Below are 20,886 nucleotides of genomic sequence, written 5' to 3'. Positions count from 1 at the left end.
CGATACTGAACCCTGCAGAACAATAGCTCCCATGACCCCAGCACACATGGCAGCCCTGTGTCTGCACATTATATAACAAGTCCCCACAGACGGGCATTACAGGAGACCTCCATGTAAGAGACTGCATGAGACAGAGGAGGAATCTGAGGAGGAGGAGGAGACAGTCTGCACAGGGACATAGGTAGACTGCACAGGGAAGGAGGGACAGCTCTGGAGGAGGAGGGTTAGACAGGCCGAGCAAGGACCTCCCTTCCAGGAACCAGACCAGCACCTGCAGCGCCGGGCAGAGTGTCCCCAGCAGAGACCGCCCCGAGCCCCCCCAGCCAGAGGTCTGTGTGCTCAGCTGCACAGAGGGGGTCTGCAGCCTGGGAGAGGGGGGTCTGCAGAGTTCACAGCGCTCTGTGAGAGACTGCAGCTATTAATGTGTTCAGGAGAGAGGCAGGAAGTGTGTGCAGTTGTCTCTACAGAGTGAGCTGGGAGGGCTTCAGTACACTGGGAGGTAGGGGGGCTGCAAGTTCACAAGTCAGGGCAGCTATGTGCAACTTTTTATTATTTTAATGTCTATTGTTGTTTGTTGTTTTTTATTCAAGTTACAATGTAGGCATTCAGTGTGGCTATATATAACTTATAAGCAATGTGAACATTGATGATGTTGTTTTGTTACACAGGTTTAATCAGATATATGCATCTATGTTTTATTAACCAGCTGGATACAGATACTGATGGCACTTTTGCTTTGCTTTCTTCCCCCCTGAATATTAATTGCAGCAAATTTTTAAATAGTTTGGCCTATACTGCAAAATAGATCAACAATATATGTTGGAGGAGGGGATATTTGTCTGCAAAACATTGTCATTTGTGATGAGTGCATAATTAAAACACACCTGTTACCTATACAAAGTGGAAGCAGCCATTTTCTGGGCTGGACTAATTATCATGACAATACATCCTACTGAATCAGCAATGCATGGTAAATGGTCTAGCTAAGTGATGTTACTAGTGAATTGATAGGCTGAATATTGCTTAGGTGAGTGGGTACACCTTAAAGGGCAGCAGTGAAGGCATACATAGTTGTATTATTAAAGTGTTCAATATTAACTAAATTATGATGGACTGGTTAACTTTAAGTGATTTAATTGCTTTGTTTCTGAGCAGTAAGAACTCTTATTTAATTCTGTTTATAAATTATTTTTGTTTTTTAAGGATTTTATCAACTTCTGGAAAAAAAAAATGGCCTAGCATGACATGTCTGGAGCACGGTGCCACTTCCTTTAAATTTTGCAAGTTTGGCTGGCGATGTCACAACATGAGCTGGAGAGGAATGGAGGTCACCATTACCAAGGTAATGCCAGCTTATTGCATTTCCAGTTCACCTGCGGGGCACAACGGGATAACTTTGCCAGGTTCTAGAATGTGTGTGGAGTGAAAATAAATCCACTTGCCGCGTATTCTTAAAAGTATGTATCATGCGTGACAACACGTGAGTGTCTCTTGCTTTGCCAGCTGTCAAGAGCTGCATCCTGTTAGTTTTGCAAGGTCACTGGACTCTTTCTTTCTTCCCCCCCCCCTCTTTAAGATGCTTTTGTTTTCATCTTTGGCATTCGTCACATTGCAAAATAATTCCTGCTGCCAAGTTTAGTCCTGCCCTAAAGTTACAGACCTACACCTTCAGAGTGTGGTTTGTGACACATGGTTTGTTTGTTTATAATGGCTCTTCTTCATTACTAATTAATAATAAAAAGTTTTTTTTGTGCATTACAATTATATGGTAAAAGGCTTGTACTCAGTGGCAATGTTTGGTGGCTAGGAGCTGCAGTAAATATGTATGGGACTGTAATAAAATAAAATAATTCTGCTTTTTTTACTTTTCAAATCAGTTGTGTCTTAAAAAAGCACACTGCATAATCGCCTGTTTTGTATTTCTTCCAAATACTCAAATCTCAGGCTATTGGAATAATGTGATGTTGTTAAGAAAAAAAGAGAAATATGTATTAGAAAACATATCTATAAATTTAAAGGAAAGAAAAACTGACAAAGTAGTTCAGGGCACAAGTCCTAAGTGTACTCTTTGCTAAGTCCATGAAACTATATCTGTGGCTGATTCAATTTGGCAATGTTAGTGTGTGAATAACGCGTTGCTAATTGTTTTACCGTTAATACAGTAATTTTCACCTGGATCTTTGCCCGCGGCCCTGAGGGCTGCAAGCAAAAATCAACATTAAAATAACAGCAGTAACAGTAATGCTGCAAACTTTTACTGTAGTAACGATAATAGTGCGCAAGCCGCGTTATTCTAGGAATAACGTGGCCCCTAACTGTCTGGTGTTTTGTTTTGTTTTTTTTAAAAAAAAATAGCATTTAAAGGAGGACTCCACCAAAACCTTTTTATTGGATCAATCTCTCACATCTGTGAGATATTTTGTAGTTTATCAAGTCACTAGGATGTTGTACCTCATTGTGAACTGTGCCTCAGAATATTAGCCAGGCAATGCCTCAGTGATGTCACTGGTTCTTAGCACATTAATTATCTACATGCTGGTTCAGCTCCTAAAATGCATGTCCCCACTGTGTGTAGGTGACAGGCCCACTTTAATTCAGCCCAGGACACTGCAAAATGGAGGCTGAGTGTTATGTACCAAATGAAATGGGTCATTTTGGTATGTGTGGTAAAGGATCAAGCTCAAGGGAGCTATGTTTTATTGCTTTCGTTCAACTACAACCCTCATTTTGCTCTAAGCTATAAAGACACAGGTTGTCTGCCTTTATGGGGCATTTATGATAATGGGATGATATTGCACACAGTAGCACACCACACCTATAAAGCGGTGTTCCTTACGGTAACTCCAGTCCTCACACCACTACAACAGCTCCAGTTTTGAGAATTTCTGTGGAAACGAGGATAATCACAGATCCAGCCAAGTGTCCTGTGTATGATTGGAGAAATCCTGAAAACATGAGCTGTTGGGGGTGCATGAGGACTGGAGTTAAGAAAGTAAACAGGACTTTTTATTTCTATGTGTCTCAACACAAATGGGTGTGGCTTAGGGACGGAAGCTGTCACTGTGACAAGGACATTGTTTAGTAAAGGTGAGCAGCAAATGTGTCTAAAACATTCAGTTAATAAGGTGTGGCTTCGGAGAAGTGCAAGGTGTGTAGATTTATACACCAATCAGCCACAGCATTAAAACCCGCTGACAAGTCAAGTGAATAACATTGGTTATCTTGTTACAAGGGCACCTGTCATTGGGTGGGATATATTGGTGTGTGAACAGTCATTTCGGGATGTTGATTGTTGGAAGCAGGATAAAGGGGCAAGCATAAGGATCTGAGCGACTTTGACAAGGGCCAAACTGTTATGTCTGGGTCGGAGCATCTCCAAAGGGTAGAGATGGCACCAAGATGCATTATGGGAAGGCAGCAAGCTGGAGGAGGCAGTGTGATGCTCTGGGCAATGTTCTACTGGGATACATTAGGTCCTGGCATTCATGTGGATGTTACATTGGCACGTACCACCTACCTAAACATTGTTGCAGACCAAGTACTCCCCTTCATGGTAAAGGAATTTCCTTTCAGCAGGATGAGGCGCTCTGCCGCACTGCAAAAATTGTTCATGAATGGTTTGAGGAACATGTCAAAGAGTTTACGGCGTTGGCTTGGCCAGCCCTTAGGCAGCAGCCTGGAGGTAGTTTTCTTCCCATTTAAATGCATTGCAGTAGTGACTTATCTTTATTGTTTTAACATGTAAACATGCTGTATACTGTTGTAGCTGGAAAAATAAATATTCAAATGCAATAATGACTGCATGGCAGGTAGCATAGGGTCAACTGATCTTTAGGCAATGTAAGTGGCACATTAATCTGTGTGTAAACTGACCGTTTATTAAGATGTATTCTCCTCGTCGGTTCTCGTGTGTTATGTCTTTGAATAGGCATCCTGTTATAAAGGAGAATTCGTGTTCCCTGCGCTGCCTGCATTGGAATCTTCCATGCTCTGTATAGAAGGGGTCAGAGTTAAATGCTGCACATTAAGCCTCTAAGGGCTGATAGATACTAGGCCTGGGCTACATTGACCCCCCCCCCCCCCTCCCCCTTCCATCTCACTCATCGCATTAAACTCTACGGAGGAGATTAAATTGTGACATGGCAGGAGATCTTTGCCCCTGTGTAGCAGAGCACATGGGGGAACGAGCTATAACGATCAATCTGTTATGATTGTTAAGCTTGTAGAATTCCGCAACTACAAAATCGCCCGTGTAACCTGGCCATTAGGGTACATGATTATAATGTATTCTGCTTTTAAAGTTTGAGAGGATGATTTACCAAAACATATAACTGGACAGAATGATACATCCAAATTTGCTTCTGTTCTGTCAGACCGGGTGTGGGGGAGAAGAGAAAACACAACCTTCTTCTTTGAGGAGATGTGGAAATTGGAAAAACAAACAGGATATAGGCAGACTCGGATCGACCAACCTGTCAAAAGTCACATACTTCAGTGAATCACAATCTGTGTGGAAATAGTTTTACGCAGAGAAAATGCCGTTTGTAAATTTAGCAAGATATATTTAAGTAATAAGTATTTATATTATAGGTCGTCGAGGGATTGGGGGACTCTGCGAACTGGTGAGAGGGAATGTATTTGGTTAATTTATCTGTTAGTTGAAGAATGGGAAAGATGAAGATTGAGACTAGTGAAATGTTTTTAAACCAGCATTTCAGATAGTACTAAAGGTGTTTTAAGATAGACTAGTGATGGAGCATTTGTCTTTGTACACGTGGTTTCTGGTCTGTGCAGGTAACCGTACATCTGATTGTGAGCCTTAGTCCCAACGTTATAGGCAAATCCGACACGCATGTTGGTTATTTGTCAGACCGTACCTGACATCGCCAACATCTTCTGACCGATACGTCTGAGTTGTGTCATTGGCCAACCAGATATCCCATCCTGCCTGACCGCTTCTAATGGGTTTTTTAATCGTACATCACTGTTTCTGACTGTTCAGGCGTGTTTCCATATCAAACTAATTTGCTATATGCCATCATGATCTATACGTCTATGGCCAGCTTAAATACTAAAGGAAAACAGCAAACGAGTTAATGGCTCTGTTGCTTTACAAGGGTGCTTGAAATAAGTTAAATCTTAGGTTGTGCACAGTAATACATTGTGTGTTTCTGCACGTTGTATTGATGTCGGGCAGTTTGACATGGGCTGGACATGTCTGAATAATAGGGGGGGGTATGCAGACATTTCTGCACAAATATTAATGTACTATTATATACTCTACTAATGGGCAGATCTATTCAGTTATGCAAGCAAAGTACAGAGGTCTGTTTGCAGAATAATGCCTCCCTTTTATCATGGTTAGTATTCCTTTTTTGTAACGCGGTGTTCACTTGTGATCATGTGAGTTCATAAAGAAACACAAACGAGTTGCTCCGGCTGTTGTAATGGGAACTGTGGCCAACACCTGGCTGATCTGTGTTAATTGTAAAAAAAACCCTGCGGTGATCTGCAAGTGTGAACATGTTGGAGCCACAGTCATGTGAAACAGAAAGCACAACCTCTTTTAATTCTGTTTACATATCGAGCATTCATTAACAATCATCTAGTCATCCCCGAGTCCTAAAATTGTATATATGTAATCTCATGTCATAAATAGCACATGACCTATTTTACTTCATCATTTATTTAGCAAAAATCATCCTACATGATGACATGACCCCACAGTGATTAAGTAGCTTTGGCAGCAGTAGCTTGAAGTAGTTGATCTGTGTGAGTCTGTCTCTTACATTCTATTTTGAGGAATTTTGTTCACTCCTCGTACAACTGCTTGAGTGCATTGATATCTTGAGCATTTATGCACAGCTCTCATAAGGTCCACCACAGTATCTCTTTGGGGTTCAGGTCTGAACTTTAACTTGCCCATTCCAAAACCTTGTTTTGTGTTTTGTTTTTAGTTTGTTTGGTTTGTTTTTTGTTTTTTTTGTTTTTTTTTTATGTTATGTTTTTTCAGCCATTCAGCTGTGGTTTTGCTAGTGTGTTTAGATTTCTTGTTTCGCCGTATGATCCATTTATCGGGCAAGCTTCCGTTGACGGACAGACAGCCTCATGTTTTCCTCTAGTACGCTCTGGAATAAAGCAGAGTTTATGGTGGACCAATGATTGTGAGATATCCATGTCCTGTGGCTGCAGAAACCACCCCAAATTATCACCCGTCCACCACTGAGTTTAATGGTTGGTCTGAGGTTCTATGTGGGTATAGGCTTGTATGGATTCCAGGTTACATTATTAACTCTTTACTTGGTAGTGGGTTTGCTGAAAGGCAGCCTCATGTACCAGTGGGTACGAAATCACCTAGGCAAATATCTTGATGAAAGTAAATGTACTTTTATTGTAAAACCTACACAGAGCTAATAAGATTTTATATCCTTTTCAGAGACGGGTACCAGCCGCTAGTATTATTATTATTATTATTATTATTATTATTATTATTATTATTATTATTATTTATTTCACAAATGACTTTGACTTTAAATGAATTTTCAAAAGTGCATTAGATCAGAAATAATATTTTAATGCTTATTGGTTATTATCAACAGTAACTTTATATTGGTACAATTTTTTATTTTTATTTTTTTTACTGTATCATTTAAGAGCCAAACCAAATTGGTCATATTGGGCCTTGTTTACAGTTTGGAGGAAAGGGGGGTGGGGGGGTGGAATACCTTTTATGAAACCATGATGCACTGCAGAGGGAGGCATTATAAAATGTGCAGACAGATTTAGAGCTGGGAGGTGGGGGGGAATCTTGGCGCAACTCTAAATTGCAGTGTAAAAATAAAGCTGTCCAGCATTTGTGTGCTATATGCAAATGTAGTCAATGTTTTCCCTACATGCATATAACAATAAAGACAATTTGTACTCGTTACATTGCAACGTAGTTTTCCCAGGACCAAATCTGCACCTTTTTTGCTTTGCTCTCTAAATGAGGCCCATAGTTACTTGGTATGTTAGCCATGTTTTGGTTTATCTGTGTGTGAATCTCTCCATGTGTGACCGACAGACGTAATCTCTGTCCAACTTTCATCATCGCCATTTATTTATATAGAGCCACTAATTTCCGCAGCGCTGTGCAGAGAACTCGCTCACATCAGTCCCTGCCCCATTGGAGCTTACAGTCTAAATTCCCTAACATACACACGTCAATTTTGATAGCAGCCAATTAACCTACCAGTATGTTTTTGGAGTGTGGGAGAAAACCGGATCACCCGGAGGAATCCCACGCAAACATGGAGAGAACATACAAACTCCACACAGATAAGGCCATGGTCGGGAATTGAACTTGTGACCCACACACTTTGTTGACCAACTTAGATAGATCTAGTTTCTAGGTGTTCAGGCCCAGAGGTAAGATTACATTGGTCCAACGAATGTAGCTGGTTTCCAAATAGTCACCTGCGTGAGTAGATTAATTGGACACAGATGGTTTCTTTTACCTGTGTTGAGATACACGCTCGTAAATATTCCACTTTATTCATCTATATTTTTGTTTTGTTTGTGTCTTCAGCTACCGATTGGTCTAACATGAATAACGAGTTGCCAGCAAACGTCAAGAACATTGGGTTTATCGAGGTCCATGACATCAGTGTCGACGGCGATATCGACAATCTCGGCAAATGGAACCGGAAGGGTTCGCAGTCTTGTGCTCTACCAGACTTCAGGCGCGGTCATTTTGCTTCAGTCGGCGAGAGCAAAAGTGTGACGTCCGTGGACTCTGGTATCCCTACTCTGGAGATTGCCAACCCAGAACCCGTCCATTGCAGCGTAAAAACGAACGGTATAAACGGCAGCGCTGGAGATGAGAGGATCTTTCAGAGTTCTAAGAGCATCCCCAGTGGCGGTACGCCCTCTCTGAGGAGCACGGAGACCGAACACGTCATCTGGAAGTCCTCCACCTTCCCCAGGTCCGGCTATGACACGGCAAAACTCTACAGCCCGACATCTCTCAACAGGAGCGACGACATCTCTGACTGTAGTGTGTCCAGCATCAGCACCGATTTTTCCACCACGTTATCGGTGAGCAACGAGGACATTGTGGACTTCTTGGTTACAAGCAACTCCAGTGCGATTGTCAATCTGGAGAACGATGAAACACATTTTTCAGATGTTACTTTGAGCTCCATGAAAGACGGCGCTGATGCCGGTTCCAAGAGCTATGCGCAGGAGGCGGGGTCAGAAAGTAAAATAAAAATATTGGGACCACTTAGTGACTTCTTAAACAGGTATTGTTATTTAATTATTATTTATGTACTAACGTAACGTAACATTTTTTTATTTTTATTGGTTTGTACATGCACTTCTGCAACTCTTGCTGAATGCATTGTTTTGTTTCTGGTTTCCCCGGTCTCTGTTTTTCAGCTGCGTATTCTTATAAACAGGCAGTTTTATTTGTGCCCTTGAATACAACACTGTTTTATTCACCAAGCATCTTGGGGGTATATTTACTAAACTGCAGTTTTGAAAGAATTTTGTAGATGTTGCCTATAGCAACCAATCAGATTCTAGCTGTCATTTGTAGAATGCACTAAATAAATGAAAGTTAGAATCTGATTGGTTGCTATAGGCAACATCTCCACTTTTTCAAACACGCATTTTAGTAAATCTAGCCCTTGGTGTCTTACCTGAGGGCAGTACAAATAGACTGGTGTCTGATTTAATACACAAAGGAAGCAGATTATTTTTTTTAAATGTTTGTAAATTTATTTCGTGGAGACTCAACTTCATCATAGGCCTCAATGGAAGAACCCTCCCTCGCCCTAATTTAGGTAAGGGTGATGGAGATTGTTTTACAAATTTCTAAAAAAAAATGTGGAATTGCTTTTCATGTTCCTTGTTCTAACGTCTCTGTCCAAAATTTTAGGCCCTGCAGTGATATAACGTGTATCCTCTCAGATAATACATTGGCAGCTGTTTGGTATTGACGTTAGCTGGATTTTGGACTTTGTGTTGTGTTTGCGCTTACACCCACTGTCGGAGATTGAAGCCTGGGGATTTAATATACTACCGTTATGTATATTTACTCGTCATTACCCAAAAATGATAGCAAGGCGGTTATTATTGAGATTTGGACTTGAATGATTCCCTGTTGTTCTTACACTATTCTCTTCGTAATAAATGTGCCAATATGATTACAGGAAGGAAGTTACAGAGGGGTCAGTTAGTGCTCACTATATATTTGGATTGCTGAACGTACTCGGCTGTTTATCTTTTTTTTTTTTTCTTTTCCTGACTTCAGTGAGTGGATAAAAATATGTACTGATATGAATTATATGAAAACGGCAGCGTGCTCACACTTGCTACCCAGAACATTGCTGTTGTATAGTAAACTTTTTTTTTTTTTGTAATCGGTTCAGAGAACAAATAACGAAAAAGCGCAAAGGTGTGAACGGAACTTAAACTTTACTTTTGTATTTTTACATTTTAAACAATCGATATACTTTTCATATATGTAATTATTATTACTTCTTCTAAGGCAGCTTTGTAGACCTCCAAGGTTGTGCTCACCATCTGGCTTTTAGGAAATCCCACAATGCTATGGGGAGAGGGGTCTGAGAACCTAGCCTAGCGCAGTAATAGTTAATGAAACATGGAAGCGGTAGTTACCGCCTTGGAATAAATGATTGCTTACACATAATCCTTTCACTAAAACACTTTATTAAAGCTGCCGGTAAACGGTAGTCAACACAATACCGAGTCACACCGTCTCTACGAAGGAAACCACAAGTTCTCACAAATAGGCATAACCGTGCGACAATGTACTTCACATTCAGGAACCTTTAAAGAAACACTTCATCACCATTTCATCACCACCATTTATTTATATAGCACCCACTGATTCTGCAGCGCTGTACAGAGAACTCTCTCACATCAGTCCCTGCCCGATTGGAGCTTACAGTCTAAATTCTGTAATACACATACAGACTAGCATCAATATGAAATCAGCCAATTAACCTACCAGTATGGTTTTGGAGTGTGGGAGGAAACCGGAGCACTCGGAGGAAACCCACGCAAACACGGAGAGAACATACATACTCCACACAGATAAGGCCATGGTCGGGAATCAAACTCATGACCCCAGTTCTGTGCAGCAAAAGTGCTAACCACTGAGCCACTGTGCTGCCCACTTAAACTACTTTCCCTTTTTTTGACCAATGTTAAGAGATTATCTATCTATCAGTGCACACTACCACACAAAATGTCCAATTAAGACAAGTGTCTGTAGAATAAATGGAAATCGAAGGTGCTCCTGTGTGTCCGCACCTTCAAAATGCACCAGCAGATCGTAATCTGCGCCTCTTCCCCTTTCAAGACCCAATCTCCACGGGACAAACAGATTTCTAAAATCTCAAACACAAAGGGGGCGCTTCCATAGTGTGTTATGAGATGTAAGAGATTAATTCATAAAACGTAAAATCGTGCCAGTACATCAGATTACAATTGAGCTTACTTTTCCTTCTAAAACATCCCGTGCAGAACAGCGCAGCTCTCCCACTTGTAATTAAGCATCTACTCCCTCTACATGTTTCGATGCAGGTGACTTCATCAGGAGGCATGTGTATACACACACACACACACACACACACACACTCACTTTCTTAGCTTCTTTAAAAATGTTACCAAGTTTTGGAATTGAACATTATCCCCTTCTTCCCTCCCAAACTCCTCCGCTCATTGCTTGTCTGCTGCACAGGCTTAAAATTATATCTCTCATATATATTGCATATGTTAATGTGCTGAGCACCATTCAAGAGCACTCTAACCCGAAACTAAAAAAAAGTTGTGCTTCCCATAGATGTCCAGCTGTCCTCTTATCCTGTGTTTGACATAGTCAGAGTTTGCATCGATGCCGCCGGTGAACTTCCCACTCACAAAGATCTTTTTAAGCGAAATATTTTTTTAACGTTATTGTCTAGATTTTGTTTTTTCCTTTCCTTCCTGATATTTGTGACTTTACTATATTTAATATTATATTTTATATTTATATATTTAATAGCTTTATATTGTGGAACTCCTCCTTCCCTTACTCAAGAAGGTGAGCCCCCAGTGACCGAGGAGTTTTTGCAAAGCTGTAAAAGAGCTTCAATAAGTAGCAAACACTGAAATAGTCCAATTTTACAGAGGACAAAGGGATCAGCTGTGGCTGTTTTGTCATAACTTTGTCCCTTTTATTCTCGCAGAGACCTTTTTGAGATTGAAGAACCTCATGAATTGTGGCACCTCACACTGAATCGAATTCCCCCCCTCCCCCACCATGGCATGCAGACGTTTGCTACAGGCTGTTCACGTTAGTCTAGCGCTGTGTCCGACCTCCCACATAACCTTCTCGTACGTTTTTGTGGTAAATTACCCAGTAGTGATGATGTGTCATCATACCATAAACAAAAGGATGAATTTATAGTGACAGAAATCCGTGTTGGCAAAATACTTAATCCGTTGGCACTGGGCAGTGATGGAAAACTTTTGTGGTAGTGGCTCCCCTTGGTGTCCCATGGTTGAGGTTTGGTTCAGAGACTGTGTGTGTGTGTGTCAGAGGTACATTTAGATACTGTCTTGTTTAGGGCTAAAGCCCTAAAGTGAGGGGGCTGTTTTATATCGTGGCAGCCAGATCAAGGTAGGAGACAGGAGAGTAGTTTTAGTGAACCCTGAGTCCAGTACAGCTAGGCGGAGTGGGTATATTGAGACTTAGGGATAAAGTGGGTTAAATATATTTGTTTTTTTGTGTTTTTAGTCATCCATCAATGTACAAGGGTCTTTCTTACATGCTTATTATAGGACAGTGCTGTCCAACATCAGTATAAATGGCTATATTTACGTGGACACACATAGTGGGGTGCCAAATATAAAGTACGCAGCATTCTTTAATAGCATGAAAAACCACATGTTCAGTGCTCTGCATGTTCATAAAATTAAACTGTAAAGAATCACCCAGGATGGTCCTGCATAGAGTATAACCAGCATAGATAGAACATCCAGCATACAGAACAGGAGGATCACTGGGCAGGGCTCCATAACCAGAGGGAGACCACATAAATGAATAGTACGAGAGTAGATGGTTACAATACAAGATGCTTTCCTTATAAACTAACTACTCTTTATGAAATGTTAGGATTAGTTTTTATCAAGGGGGGGTACTTTATTCCATTACATTGCCTGTTGCTTTGTTTGTTACAAATACAATTCATGTAATAAAATTTCTCAATATTTTCTAGTCTCCCTTCACCCCCCAAACATTACCCTTCGTTCCCCTTATATACATTTTTATTGTATTACTTTTCAGTGGTGGTTAGTGGTCTCTCTGCACTAGAAGCTCCTCAAGGGCAGGGACAATGCAATGCTCTTGTGTGCATAGCCAATAGAATAAAGCCCCACAGCTACATCCAATGAAATTGATGGACTTTTAGCCAACAAAAATGTTGGATTCATGCAGCAGAGTGATTTTTCATTTAAACTCTCTGAAAGTGCAGTTTGCTCTTATCTACTTGCTGTGGATGGTCTTCCAGTTGGACATTCCCGCTCTAGAATATAGGCTTTTTATCTTAAAAGTCCACGCTGTCTGATATTAAAGGACAGTTCCAACCAAAACTGACAAGTTGCTGTTAACTTGGGCAACTTTGCACTAACAATACCGCGCCTATGAGAAACGCAAAATGTTGTGGCGAGTGTGATCTTTTCAAACCCTACTTCTTGCTGCTGTCGTAGCTCTTGAAAACGTTGCAGGGTCTGTCTGCCGTTCTGTTGACAGATGACGTTGTCATCTGAGGCCCCGTAATCCATTTCCAGTTCGCTGTTTCCTGCAGCTATCCCACACCTGGTTGGTTTTGCTCTCAGTGCAGCAAACCTGTAAATTATAAATAAGGTAAAAACCTGATCTGTCACACTAATCCTGGCTCCCGGTGGGGTGCATTGTAGCTCGATGGTAAAACGCATAAACAATTCATTAGGTGGGCTGCTATCTTGTTACGGCGTGTGTCCTCATTCCTTTCCTATACCATATGATGTCTACCTGTCCCAGCACTTCCATACAACCGTAGATGGGGACAGACTATTTAATGAGCTATTGGTTGCAGCGCTGCTGTGGAGAGGTGTGATATGTGGATCTAGTATCAGAGACTTTCTAATTCCAGCTTACAGTCTGATCGCTCCCAGCCACACCTGGACTACTACGGCACTTCCAGACCTTTCTTTATGTAGTATGTCAAAGCATTGTGTTGTGAAATGCGTCAGCAGGAAAGTCCCTTTTACCTGTGTAGCAAGTGACTTTCTGTAGTCTATTATTAGTCTCTCTTTACATAGCGGCTTAAACGTTATGCAATTTGTCTACCTGTCCCGTATGCTCAGTGGAAGCCATGATTTTATGGACGGAACTATTTATTCATCAGAATGCAGCCTGTCCATTCACTCGGAATCATTGACATTGCTGCAATAGTTTTTAATCAAGTAGTATCCCCCACCCCCTTTCTTATTGGAGGAATCTGTGAAATGACAAGATAGAGGTTGTCCAGCCTGAGCACTGTATTTTACAGATATCCTTCATAGGCGATAAATCTTTGGTGCCGGGGTTTAACTACCATGTGCTTTTGGCATCCATAGTAATGATCTTACCTTGGTGTTCCATAGGAATGATGCATCGCCTACAAAAGTATTCATAGCAGGTGACTAATTCTGCTGCCCACACACACACACATGCAGATTTGGGTAATTTTTAGCAAATGGAGTGGCCATTGCACAGTGTGTGGTCCTTTTGTAGCGTATGAAAATAAGATCACAATTGATCCTGCCAGACAGATAATCAGGTTGGCTGATTACCCACAAAGGTGCACGTGGGGTTGGCTGACCTAGAAATAGTGAGGAAGGTTTTTAGCCATATTCGGAATGTGATCCAATTATTCGGCCCGTCTAGTGAGAGATTGTAATATTGTGTAGTCACAATTTTTTATAAAAGTTTGGTCAACATTAAGGTGAAAGTTTCTAAAGAGTATTAACCTTCAAAATATCAACACCCCCCCCCCCAATATCTGTAATGGAACTTGGTTAAATAAGTAATACCACTGTCCCCCCTCAGCACCTATTTCTTGGGTGCTCCATCTGGCTGTTTTTATTTGCCACCCAGCTCTTGGACCCCGATAGAGTCCTATTATAATAGAATAAACCATTGTTTCTCCGATTAGAACAGGCGCTATATGAGCACTACAGCCAGCAGTGTGTGTTAGACCACTGACCACCAGTCTGACCAGTCCTGGCAGGTGTGGGCAATAACCTCCAACATTTGTCATTATTATTGCAAAGTATTACAAGTGCCGCCCCACCCGGCTGCTTCTTTATGCCCCCCAGCTGGCAATTTTTTTGGGGGATTACACTAAATATCTTGTTTGATAAGGTTGACGGTGGCAGAACATTTTCTTTATCCAGGTATTGAGCACTAAAAATAAGCAGCCGTCAGTGACCTCTCCACCTTAGGCGCACCTGTCGCCTGCATACAGTAGAGGTAGCCATTTGTGGGCTGAATGAATTGCTAGGCTGCGTTCTCATGATTACCAGTTTGGACTGTCCTCTGCTTAGAAAATAGCCTTTTAAATAAAAATAATGTTGACTAATGTTAAGGTCATACTCTTCAGTGGCCACTAGAGTGCGCTAACATAGCTAGTTCCTGACAGCAGCAGGGATTGGTGTTAAGATACGGGATGTCTGTTAAGTGAACATTAATTAGACTCCTCTTAGATTTGATATATTTTCTTTAGCTGTATATCTATCTGGTAAAGTGGTGAATATTGCAGAGGAGCCGCGATATTTGAAACCAAATATTTAGTCTTGTTCCATTCAGATATACTGGCGACCGTACTGAAAGTTCCCTTTTTATTCAGTGTTATGTGTACAATAAATATTAATGCCCTGTGTATGTCCATGAGGAAAATGGTTTCCAGTATTTACATGAAGTGTAGACTGCTGACCCCAAATATCTTACATTTGTGTATTGAAATGATCCCTATAGACAGACTGGATCTCTTAAGTATACAACCTGTAAATACTTTATCTACAGGATTCAATTACTGTTTTGACTGATGTATCTTTAGAATGTTAATTATAGTATATACCAGTGTATGTTGTTATATTAAAATTGGCGGTTATGCAGTGTCTACACTACACACTATACTTGAAATTGCAGGTGGTTTTCAAAGTAACGCCTGAAATCAAGATAAATAAAATCAATTTTTTCCACATTTTTAATGTGACTTTGCAACAAAATTCAAGTGGAAAAAGAAACAATTGTCAGGGAAACCCCCCCCCCCCCCCCCCCCCAAAAGAAAAACCTACAATACCCAGTTGCATAAGTGTGCATACTCCTATACTAATATTTTCTGGAAGCACCTTTTGCTTTTGTTATAGCAGTGAGTCTTAATAAGTCTCAATCAGCTGCACACACCAGGGGGTAAATGTATCAAGGTCCGATAGTTTTTATTTTTTTTCAGTGTTCTAAAATTGTAGCAAATTGCGGGTGATAACCCGCGATTTTAGTCCCCAAGTCTCCAGATGTATTAAATTGCGATTTATTTATTTATTATTTTTTTTTACTCTGATCTTAAAAATCGCTGGTCATCTCTGACGAAGAAAAAAAAAAAGCGTGGGGTCAACCCTAGTGCTGCCAGACTACTGCTGGTTACAGGAAAATCGGGGGGGGGGTATGGATTTGCGTGGGGCCCCCTGATTTTGCCATGGGTATGCTGGTGCATGTAGTTACAAGCATCAGCATGCCCAGACTGTTTAGGGTAGCCCAAAACAAAATGGCATCTGCTTTGTTATTTTTCATTATTTTTGGTGTTACTACCCACAGCCCACGGGGTAGGAAGAGCCCTAGTGCTTTCAGCACTAGGCTGGTTATTCCTAGCGGGAAGCCCCGCTCGTCTTATTTCGGCAGACCCCACTCCCTAGGGAATGCAGACCAGCGCTGAACAGCCTGGTGTTGGTTTATCATTATGGCAGGGGGGCTCTGTCGCGTGTCCCCCTGCTATAGTGCCACCCACGCCAGGCTGGTTTGTCTAGTGCTGGTTAATTTAATGCTGGTTAAGTGAAAATCGGGGGACCCCACACAATTTTTTTCCCCGATTTTCACGTAACCAGCACTAAGCTGGCAGCACTAGGGTTAATAGTGGTCTGGCGGGGGGACCCCGTGGTTTTTTTTTTTTTTTTTTTTTAAACTTTTATCTGTTAAACTTTTGACAGCTGCTGGACCTCCGGCTCTATAGACAGAACAGTGTAACAGTGATGTGCTTACTAATCACGTAGCTAGGAAGCAGTGAGTTGTATCTGGCGATTTTTACAGCAAACTCAGGAGAATTTGCTTAATCGCAGCTTCATACATTTGAGACTTGTATAGCTAGAGTGGCAAACAGTCGGGACTTTGATCTCTATCGATTTTGGAAATAGAGATTTTGACAGAAACACAACTCTGGCGATTTTACATGAAATCTCAGCTTCATACATCAGCGAGTTTCAACTCTCCCAAGAAAATTGCTGGATTTGCAAAATCGCACCTTGATACATTTACCACCTGGTCTTACAGTTCTATCCCACTCTAAGCCCATCAGATTGTGAGTGGATCCCCTGTGCACGACTCTCTTTACATGATTCCATAAGTTATCAGTGGGATGGATGACTGTGCCGTTCCAAGTCCAAAAGGTTTATCCGATCAGAAGACATTTACACACATGGTTTGGGTGATGGAATGTTTTTTTTGTTTTTTTTTTTCAAAATGTTGCCCTTTTGTTTTATTTGTGAGAACTGGCTTTCATCTTTCTACCCCACCCTATAGCCCGGCTATGGGAAATTGTTGTTGTTATAGTTGGAAAATGACTTGATTTATCGTGATTTCAGGCTTTACATCACACACCTGCAATGTCATTAAGGGTGTGTAGTCTTATTATGTACACTGCATGCCCTGTAAATTGTAGTAATTGATACAGGTATTATGTATTATTCATTGCATCTGATATAATTATGTTAATTTACTTAGTTGTGGTTCTGATATGAGGCATCGGCTAGGAAGCTCTAGTAGACACCTGTAGAAGGAGATGAGGCTCTAGAATCCTGTTAGTCTCCAAGTGCTGAACATTCCAAAATAACAAATGTTCTAATTGCAATGGTGTCAATTGTTTACAGCTCTTGATGATCAATGATCTTAGTTTACAGAGCTTTCCGTCTTGAATTTGTTTTTCTAAAAGGCCTGGTGGTGATTACCACGGTCCGATCCCCCATGGAAGTGCAGCTAATTTATTTGATCATACAGAACCTGGTTACTGTGCACGTTCCCGAACCACAGAACTTCATATTCAAATGTGAATGTTATTTTATATATAGGTCATTGAGCCAGGAACAGAATAACATGGTCTTTTTGGCTCCATTGCTCGTCCTACCACCGTCATTGAGGGATGTTTATAAACATCCCATTGCGTGACCACACGGTACTCCATGTATTTCTAGTCTGTGGTCCTATACCTCCACCTGTTTTGAGCAGCAGGATCAGTCCAGATTAGGTCTCCTGGTGAATTTATTGATAATCTGACTCTGAGAACAATGGATGACCTATTGAACTCCACACCTTTCACTCTGAGCTGTCATTCTGGTCCCACAGTTACACCTCCAGGTCTGTGTAAATAGAGGTGAGGGGTACACTTGTCATCTTAACTGTTTGTATTCTGTAGGGCAGTATTATGCAACCCCCTCTCGTATGCTGGCCACACAGCAGCTGGTTATTGGTGTTTATTGAAACGTGCCTAGCCCGAAAATAAATGGTGCCTGATAACCATCCAATTGAAATTGTTCGCTCAACCATCAAGCGTGTTGGTATTAGAACACAACTACGAGGCCTGTGTGTGGTTATGTTCTCAATGGATTAACAGGCCACAGAGTTCTCATACAGTTTAGCCACCTACATGTGTATCGGACATTGAATGCGTTGCTTCGTTAACCTCAGAGGTTTCATTTTTCGCCATAGGTATAATAAATGATCAGCCATAGGGAAGCGTTGACCAGCAAGGCTGCAATATTAGTAGGTTAATTGGCTGCTATCAAAATTGCCCTTAGTCTCTGTCTGTGTGTGTGTGTTAGGGAATTTAGACTGTAAGCTCCAATGGGGCAGGGACTGATGTGAGTGAGTTCTATGTACAGCGCTGCAGAATCAGTGGCGCTATATAAATAGCTGATGATAGATATCATCAGAGGTAGCAAACATGTGGCCCACCAGCTGCTGCGACACTAGAAGTCCAGCAGTGGGTTAAAGGGCTTGTTGGCATTGTTGTTCCACAACGTCCAGAGAGCCTTGGACTCCCTGCCTCTGGTGATCATGTAAAGTAGTAAATTTTTACTTTATTTTGCTTTTTTTTATCAAGCAATAACTTCTTAATTTGGCACCTCCAAAGATATTGTGTTAAGCTGGGTACACACTACAAACACTTTAGACCGATTTGTTATCAGTAACGATTTAATGAACGACTGAAGTCCCGATCAGTCTGCTGATTCAGGTATTTTCGTTCGCAGCCCATAGGGTTGCGAACGAAAATCCGCGTTAATGCGGTACCGTAATACCCGCAAGAACGCGCACTTTTCGCGGCAACGCGTGTTACCGCGAATCCAAAAGCTAATTGAATATGCCCCTTAGAATGTTTGCAAACATTGCCTGGCAAACTGCTTTGTATGGACTGTTAAAGTGGATTATCTATCCTAATAACTAGTGCTACTGAATGGGATTGTGTTAATACTTTTGCGCTCATTTAGAGTTCGGAATAAATGCAGCTAGAAGGTGCAATTTTGCCCCTTGTCAAAACTATTTTGCGCTGCAGAGGGGCAAATATACCATGTGTGGACTGATTAGAGGGAGCGCTGCACTACAGTCAGTGCTAACTAATGCTGCTTAGTATTTGTGTGCTCTTTGCAAAAGCTGGCTGTATTTTCTCTGGAAGTAAAAAAAAAAAAAAAAAAAAGAAAATGGGATTAGAATCCCTGGCTTCACAACATGGTTTGTCAAGGTCCAAATTTGCTCCTAATTCTGAATGGGCCTCTTTGTGGTAATTCTTTATGGCACGGTCTATGTCTGTAAGCACATGAACGTTCTGAGTGTATGTCATGTGGCAGTCAGCCTGTGCCCAAAGCCAAGTCATTGATTCTTCATCTGGTCTCATAATTTGAGATTATTGACACATGTGCATCACAAACGTACAGTGTATATACCTTTTTAAGTGCTCAGACCAAGTAACTGGTTCTGTATCCGATTTGGCCACATGCATATAAAATAATCTGGTCTCGGTGTTAGGGTATACTAGGCCCGGTTAGTACTGTCTGGTGATGACCATATACGTGGAAAGTTCTGATCATCGGACTAGATTTACCAGTCGTTCTGGCTGACGTTTGAACGAGGAGACAGTGATTTGGGCCTATACCCGCTGCAATTTCGGGCAGGTTTAATCTGAAATGACTGTTGTGCAACTTTAATGCTGCCCTCCCTATGGAGAGATGATGGTTATCATTCACACAGAGATGTAAGATTCCTGACCCATTCACATGTACTTACTGAAACAGTTTGCTGTTGGGAACTGATATGTATGCATGTCTCGTTATTTACAGTCTATAGGCACACGGGGAGCTACACACACCTCATGGTATTTACATGGACAGCGCATAAAGTGTCTCGTTGGGCTGATTCTGGCCCACAGTCCAAAAGTTGGTCAATTTTGGTCTTATTTCCTTGAAGTTTTAGGACAGTTGACAATTTAATTTTACAGCTGAATCCAAAAAATCAGATTGCAGTAGATATAATTTATGGTTTCAGACAGCAAATTGATGACTGAAGATTTCTGTGGAAGTCGGATGTCTCATGGCTGCTTTGCATGTTTGTCAGAGTTCGTCACTGCTTTACAATCGCTGAGAGTTGTCATCCTTGTTTCTGTTTGTGTGGCGGAAATAGAATTGTATTTAGAGAGATATAGATAACTAGGTATCTATGTATTGTGTGTGTGTGTGTGTATAGCGAAAACTTGATGTAGAGAAGCACTTGGCATTGCAAAACCTTTTATTAGACCCCATATGGACAGAAACAGAACTTTGTGTTTTGTCAGACAAATCCCCATCCCTCTTATGTCAGGCAAAACTCTGCTCCATTTAAAGGAACAGTGCCATTTAATAATAATAAATTACATAGGTCTTCATTTATAAATGTTATATACAACATATACGCCATGTGGATGTAATTAATGAGAATACAATCTGTACTTATTTAATTATATAACGGGTACAATATCTTGAGTAAAAACAAGAAATATTAATTGCAGTATGAAATACAGCTGAAAAAATTTGTTCCAGTGTAGAATCCTATACTTACAACACAGACATGTGCCTAATATTACAAACTTTAAGTGCCAGGTTAGGCTCGCTGAGACGCTATAGATGAGTATTAACACTTGTCGGTGTGGCTCACATGAGAGACTCTGTGATAAGGGCTCTTCACATGCTCATTTCGTTATTTACTTTATCTAGGCCAGTGATGGCTAACCTGTGACACTCCAGGTGTTGTAAAACTACAAGCCCCAGCATGCTTTGCCAGTAGATAACTGGCAAAGCATGCTGGGGCTTGTAGTTTCACAACACCTGGAGTGTCACAGGTTAGCCATCACTAATCTAGGCATCTCCACTGTTGCAGATGAGTTGCCAGAAATATATATATATATATATATATATATATATAATATATAATATATATATATATTGATGATGATGAAATACCCGTACTTGTTTTACATTACCGAAACTCTATTCTGCACCACGTGGTCTCTCTGCAAA

General features: G+C 41.1%; 1 protein-coding gene across 1 annotated transcript in view; it reads left to right on the top strand.

The window, feature by feature from the left end:
- The first annotated feature begins 229 nt into the window (after positions 1 to 229).
- TBC1D14 (TBC1 domain family member 14) overlaps positions 230 to 20,886 on the top strand; it is a 68,176-nt gene continuing 47,519 nt past the window's right edge. Inside the window, exons 1-3 of the mRNA XM_075194459.1 lie at positions 230 to 329; positions 1,204 to 1,342; positions 7,568 to 8,282. Coding sequence (XP_075050560.1) covers positions 1,297 to 1,342; positions 7,568 to 8,282 — 761 coding nt within the window. The 5' untranslated portion in view covers positions 230 to 329; positions 1,204 to 1,296. The remainder of the gene's footprint in view (positions 330 to 1,203; positions 1,343 to 7,567; positions 8,283 to 20,886) is intronic.

The sequence above is a fragment of the Mixophyes fleayi genome, chromosome 1, assembly GCF_038048845.1.
Source record: "Mixophyes fleayi isolate aMixFle1 chromosome 1, aMixFle1.hap1, whole genome shotgun sequence".
In the NCBI taxonomy this organism is placed as follows: Eukaryota; Metazoa; Chordata; class Amphibia; order Anura; family Limnodynastidae; genus Mixophyes; species Mixophyes fleayi.
The sequence above is the reverse complement of the archived record's forward strand: the minus strand, read 5'-3'. Positions and strand labels throughout refer to the sequence as shown.